At 35.2% G+C, this 6,931-nt stretch overlaps 1 protein-coding gene across 1 annotated transcript in view; it reads right to left on the minus strand.

Moving 5' to 3' along the window:
* Positions 1-6,931, minus strand: part of Mnat1 (MNAT1, CDK activating kinase assembly factor) — a 328,673-nt gene that overhangs the window by 192,570 nt on the left and 129,172 nt on the right. The window contains exon 3 of the mRNA XM_004624809.2: positions 5,521-5,594. Within this exon, the coding sequence (XP_004624866.1) occupies positions 5,521-5,594 (74 nt within the window). The remainder of the gene's footprint in view (positions 1-5,520; positions 5,595-6,931) is intronic.

Genomic DNA, 6,931 nt, shown 5'->3' on the forward strand with positions numbered 1-6,931 from the left:
ATATTTATATATACAATATTCCACTTGATTCTATTACGTGCAATTTAAACACTGGGAGAAAGGAGAGAAAATGATGAACAGTATCTGTCAACATGTCTCCAGCTTTTTAAATAAATATAAAGAAATTAGTACTATGGTATATCAGGAAGTTGATATAGCATTCAATGTGGAGCATCCCCAGTAAATATACTCCAGTCCTGACCAAAAAGGTTGGAACGAGCTGGCTTAGGCAAGTGCAGGGACCGGGGCTTGATCCCCAGTATGGCATGCCATGCCGACCCTGTCCCCACCCGTGGGCGCATTGAGCCAGAGACCGAGTCCAGGCATTGTGGCACATCTCTGTAATCCCAGCCCTGAGAAGGCTGAAAACAGGAGGATTGCTACGAGTGTACTCTACATAGTGAGATCCTGCAGACCCTGTAGACTCTGTACTAAAATTTTATTTATTTTTTTATTTTTTATTTTTTGCTCCGAATGCCTTCAGGGCAGGTTTGGCTGGCTGGAGTTGTGGGGACTGAACTACAGCAACCTGAGGCTGACAGCTTTGTGGAAGCAGCCACTTAAAGAACTGAGCTAGGACCAGGCCCCCTGTACTAATTTTTTTTTTTTAAATGTAAGATGTCATCTCACTAATGTGAGAACTTGAAATAAGTAATGAAAATCTGAAAGGTACAACAGATACTGTGAAAGGGAAAGAAATGTTCAATGGGAAATAAAAACTAGAATGAGGAAAAGGACAAATGTAAGAAGGGAAAAAGATATATTTGGGTATATATGCAGAATAGTTTAGATAACTGTCAATTTCTGCTGGTCTTTTGAAAGGAGCAGCTAACGCTTAATTTTTTTTTTTTACTCTGATTTTTTTCTTTTGAATTTCTTACAACTTTTTTATTATTTTTTTTTGGGGGGGTGGTACCAGGGATCGAGCTCAGGACCTTGCACTTGCCAGGCAAGCACTTATTCCACCAAGCTATCTTCCCAGCCCTGTTTTTTTTTGTTTGTTTGTTTGTTTTGTTTTGTTTAAACAAATCTTACACATTTGTATCTGGTAACATGAACAACTAACATGATGCAGATAGCAATGTAATACAGGAACCATTGTTGAATTCCTATCACTTTTTTTAATGAAATTTTGTATCATTTCTAACATTCTTTTGGTTTTTTTCACTTAAAAATCAAAAGTAATAGCAATGTAACAGAGGTAAGTCATAACCACAGACAACATAAAAAGAATTAGGAAAAATAAAAGTAAAATGCTGTCTTTAAAACTTCTTAGATGTAGCAAGTTTTATTCATGGTACAATGATTTTGGTTGGTATAATAGCCTTAAAGAAAGAAAGAATAGAAGCTAATTTTCTGTAACAATCATTTGACCCTTTATCTGCTTACTGGTTTAGCTCAGATACTGACCTGTCTTTAATCAAGTATTAAAAGCAAACAAAAACCCTATTGTATTTTCTTAAAGATTTAATGTTATTTAAGTGTAATTTTAAAGGCTTTTTGACATCCAATGTATATAATTAAGGCCCTTAGGATTTTCTCACCCTTTTAAAATTATTTTTTCTGCACCAAAAGAATAATCTATTTATTATAAAGCTAAAAAAAAAACCTTTGAGATAAGCCCTGGGGCCAAAAAGAACAAGAATTTTTATGTATAGATTGCCACAACCACAGAAAAGTCTATTGTGAATGTCATAAGAAAGTTCACCTTCATGTGTGCCCCTTCTAGTACAAATATTTCATGTCATCTTTCAGAATTATAAATTAATTTTTGTATTTGTGATGGTCATAAGACTCACAATAAAGTTTATCTCCAATAAAATCATTTTATCCCAAATTTATGGCTCCTCAAAGACTGACCCTCTGAGTCACTCTACCTACTATAATCCTTTCATTCTAGGCTTAAACATCTTCAATACTGTCAAGGACAAACTTATTGAACATCTTCAAAGCAAGTCCCACAGCATCCTGCACACCTCATGTTCCAGAATCAGATGTTTGTGACATCTGTATATTAATTAAAAGTAAAAACAGGGGGCTGGCCAGATATTCAGCGGATTAAAGCACCTGCTTAGGCAGACACAGGGGACAGGGTTCAAACCCCAGCATGCCGTGCCAGCCCCACCCCCACAGGAAGCTGAGCCAGTGATTGAGACTGGGTGTGGTGGTGTGCACCTGTAATCCCAGCACTTGGGAGGCTGAAAACAGGAGGACTACTGAGTCCAATCTGTGTATTCAGATCCTATAGACCCTGTATTAAATACATTTTTTAAAAAAGTAAAAACAGAATTTTAACAGATACCTGTTGGGTACCAGATGGAGACAGAGCAGATAGACCAACACAGCGACTGACTGACCGACCAACTGACCTACCTACCTTACATAATTTCTACAACTTTAAGAAACTGGTACTTTTAGCCCTATTTTGCTCAAAGAATGGGCATGGAGTGCTCTAATAAGATGCACAAACTCATACCGCTGCCAAGTAATGGACCCAGCTTCACACACAGTTTTGTTTGCCTATGTTTAATCTTGTTTTTTAACTCTTAATAGCCCATCAGGTTCTTAGGGTAAAACAGCATGGTGGTCAGTGGTTCAATCTCAAGCATTATTACTTCCAGTCATTCCCCATGTTTCACAAACGTATAACACACTACCTGCTCACTCCCAACATGCTTAACACCTTTCAATTTCTGTCCCTTCTTCAAATCTTCCCTATAAATGTTCTCCATCATTTTTCTATTTAGTAACTCTTTTGTATACTTTTTTTTTTGTACCAGGATTTGAACTCAGGATTTTGTACTTGCCAGGTAGGTGCTTATGCCACTGAGCTATATCCCTGGCTCTACCTACAAACTCTTATTCTTATTTATTCTTAATTGATGCATAAGTGTGCATATTTATGGGATACAGTATAATATGTCAATACATTTATACAGTGTGTAATGGTTACATCAGGGAAACTGAGATATCCATCAGCTCAAATATTTATCAGTTCTTTGTATTAGGAACACTGGAAATCCTCTACTAGCTATTTCTAAATATACAATTAATTTTCAACCAGTTACCCTGCTGTGTTACATATAACAGTACATGTAATCATTCCTTCCATCCAACTGTACTCCTGTATCCCTTAACCAGCTTCTCTAGTGTCCCTTCTCCCAGGGCCATCCCAGTCTCTGATAACTTCTAGTCTCCATTTAAGATCAAATTCAAATGCTTACACTTCTCTAACTTCACCAAACTATACTTCTATGTCCCAGTGTTGAATTAACTGCTTTTCTATCTGTATTCCCATACCATTTTATAAATACTCTATTAAGTTCTAGTTCTCACTATGCATTAGTTATTTCCTTTTAAAGTCTGGGTTTACTAAGAACAAATATATGTTTCCAGTAGCAAATCAGTTCATATAAACAAAAAGTATTTGCTTAAATGAGCTGAAGTTCAGTAAATAAACTACAAATCAATGAGGCTTTGTTCCAAAAACCATCAATATCTTCAAGTAGAGCAGATCTAGACTTTCACCAACACGATCAGGATTTGAAACTGATTACTAGGAAAGCCTATGAAAAGAGGGAAAAACATATACATACTTTCCTTAAATACTTTAACTTAAATCATGTGAGTATATCATCATCCTCTAATGGCAGGCCAAAGATACACCAAAGTGCAGTCTTTAATTGGAGTTATGCTTTTTAAAGTCGTAAGTGTGATCTACATTGTTTGATTTCCTTTTAAGTTAAGCAAGAGCCTGAAAAGTCAAATCCCAGTTTTGTAATCCCCCCAAATTATACACTAGATGATTGAGTTACATAACAATAACATATACAAATGGTATAGGAAGGTTGCCAAGACAAATACATTTCATCATACAACCAAACCAGTGAGAAAAGTATAAAGGTGTACTTGAAAAGAGCTTCTATTGGACAGCATTTACCAGGCACTCATTATATGCTGGGCACCAGTCACTACAGCTGACAGAAGTACTAACAGATGTTAGTTATTCAAATGAAACAATTAAGTAGAGGCAGGTTAAAAGAGTTTCTATATACTTTGAAGATATACATAATAGCACAATTATCTTCAAATTAAATGCTGTGGGAAATGGTTTTCTTATCTGATTGAAAAAGTCTTACACACTGCATAGCCCCAATATCCAGGATTGGGGTTGACTGTTGATTGCACTTCCCACTTCTGGGGATTTATCTATGGGCCCTGGGTTGTCTACCTTCACACTAATTCATCTCATAGTAAAACATACTTTAACATTCACAACAAGCACATAATTTGTATGTCTCACTGCTGGGCGACTGGAATCATTAGTGGTCCATGTAAGACTTGTACCATCAGGTGGCTTTTTATTAATTTTATAAATAAAAAGACCAATAATAATGATTATAACTGTTTATAGCACCAGCGGTACAAGCCACCATCAAGATTTCCTTTCAGCTCATGTCTTAAACCTGCTCCCACCATTTTTGGTCTATTAATTTCTTTCAGTTTTTCTGTCTGGTTGGAATTCTAACCAGGTATTCAACTTGCCCTACAATACCTGCAGTCTCCTTTCCCTTTACTGACCAGATTTTTACCAACCACATTGTCTACAGAACACATGTTAGCTGGGTTCCTTCTGGATTGCTATCCAACTGCATGCTTACATTTAATAATCAAGGTACAAACCACATTCTTTCCTAGTTCTTGCAGTTTTCTTTTTGGTTCATTTTTTCAGTCTATATCTTACCTTTTTTTATTTTTCCTTAGCACTCTCAATACTACCATCTTTTCAGCTAAAATTCATAATCACTCATGGTTGCTAAAGTTATATATAAAGTACAATAAATATAATTTAAATAAAAAGGTAGCAATTCTAAGGCACTAATATGTATCAGAAGAAAATCTTTAATTATATTTTATACATGCTTATGGCATAATAAATGAAATGAAGGCCTTTTTATTTTGGCAGTACTGGGGATCAAACGCAGGACCTTGTGCTTGCCAGGCAGGTTCTTATGCTGCTGAGCTACATTCCCATCCCCATTAAGACATTTTTAGAAAGGTTTTGATAACATTTTTTATTTTCTAAGAAAAGTAAAGAATTCTTTACTGTTATCAAAACCTTTCTAAAAATGTCTTAAGTTCATTTATTATGCCATAAGCTCAAAAGTATTTTCAAACAACTGTGTATACAGAAGCATAAATGACCGTTAACAACAAATGGCCTCAGTCTTTATGGATAAAGTTAAAAGAAATACTATTAAAAAGTCAGCATATTTTATCGTCCTTAAATTATCAAATACAGATACAGCTTTCTTTCCCAACTAAAAAGTATCATTGCCTCTACTAATCATACTTTTCCTACAATAAAATATTACTTAAGAAAGTCTTTTGCTTATGATTCAAGTGCAAAACAAAAACACAATCAGACATCACAATAAAATCTGTTAAGAGATTCTGTAGGCATCTAAAAGGTAAAATCACAAGGTGTCATGGGGCTAGCACATCAAATTTAAAACTTACCAATTTCTTCTACTTCTTCAAGGAAATCATTATAGTCCCTTAAACTAGGAAAGTCTTCTTCCCTTTTATTGTATCTTAAAGAGAATACCAACATGTTATACAATATTATCTAAATAGTTTTCTTCTTCCTAATTTATGAATATTGAAAAACACTATGTACTATATAAAACACTGTTTACTTGATACCAGGTTTATAAGTACACTAAGAATGCTGGGGTGTTACTGCTGCTGCTCCTGCTGTTATTGTTCTGCAGTGCTGGGGACTGAATCCAAGATCTCGATTATGACAGTAAGCACTCTCTACCACTGGGTTCACAGCAAAGAATGCTCTTCTTAAAATTCTTATGACTACAGAGAAGTAGAATAGGAGAGAATGCTTACATAAAATGCTTGTAAGGCTTAAAGAAAAATTAAAAGCTTAAAGTATGGGGACTTAAAGTGTATCATTAGAAATCACAATATTGTTACTTCCTATAAACAGATGCACTATAGATTTTCATGAAAGTGATACTAAAGAATGTTAGATCAGGAAAATCCGCAAGTCTTGTAAGGTACCAGCAAAGAACTAGAATACTGCAAGCATTAGCAGTAAAGATCATAATGTAAGAGAGTATCTCCTAGAAGTAATACAAGAAACAAAAGAACAGTGAGGAGCATTGATAAAGTATTACTAGTTAGGTACCCAGAAGGTGTCACTAAGCTGTCAGGAACCTTGTTGAATCCTGCTACTAGGAAGAAGGGAATGGATGGGCTGGGGTGCACTGCAGCGGTACAGCACGTGCTCAGCATGCCAAAGCACAAGGACAAACAAAAATAACCTTCAACAAATATACTGTCTTAATTTCAAAACAATAAAGTGTCTTATATAACAAAAGGAAAGATAAAATGAGAATCAAAAATTGCTATCCAAGAGTAAAATACACAGACATCCACCAAACTAAATTTTAGTGAATATATGAATACTGCAGGTTGGCTTCAAAGTTCAAATTAAGTGTTACTTCCTCAGTCCTCACTTGCTATCACTGACCTCTATCAACACTCGTACTGACTGCACAGCAGCTCTCACAATCATATTTTGTTTTACTGGTTTATTTTATTTTTCACCTTAATGCTAGCCTGTGCTACTACACTATAAGCCTCTAGAGAACAGAGTTCATACCTACTTTACTCATCAATTTGGTACCTACTGCCTAAGGAACACAACACAGAATCTGCACGCAACAGATATCTGTCAAAGAATAAATAGTACAATAGTTCCTTGCTACTCCGTGGTTGGCTTTCACAGACTGTTTCACGGGTTTTCAAAAATTATTAATCCAAATTATTTATCTCGGATTTTTTGCTATATCATGGGATTTTGCAGTACCATACAATTTATTTATTTATTTATTTATTTATTTATTTATTTATT

This window comes from Octodon degus, unplaced genomic scaffold (assembly GCF_000260255.1).
Source record: "Octodon degus isolate 3935 unplaced genomic scaffold, OctDeg1.0 scaffold00007, whole genome shotgun sequence".
Classification (NCBI taxonomy): Eukaryota; Metazoa; Chordata; class Mammalia; order Rodentia; family Octodontidae; genus Octodon; species Octodon degus.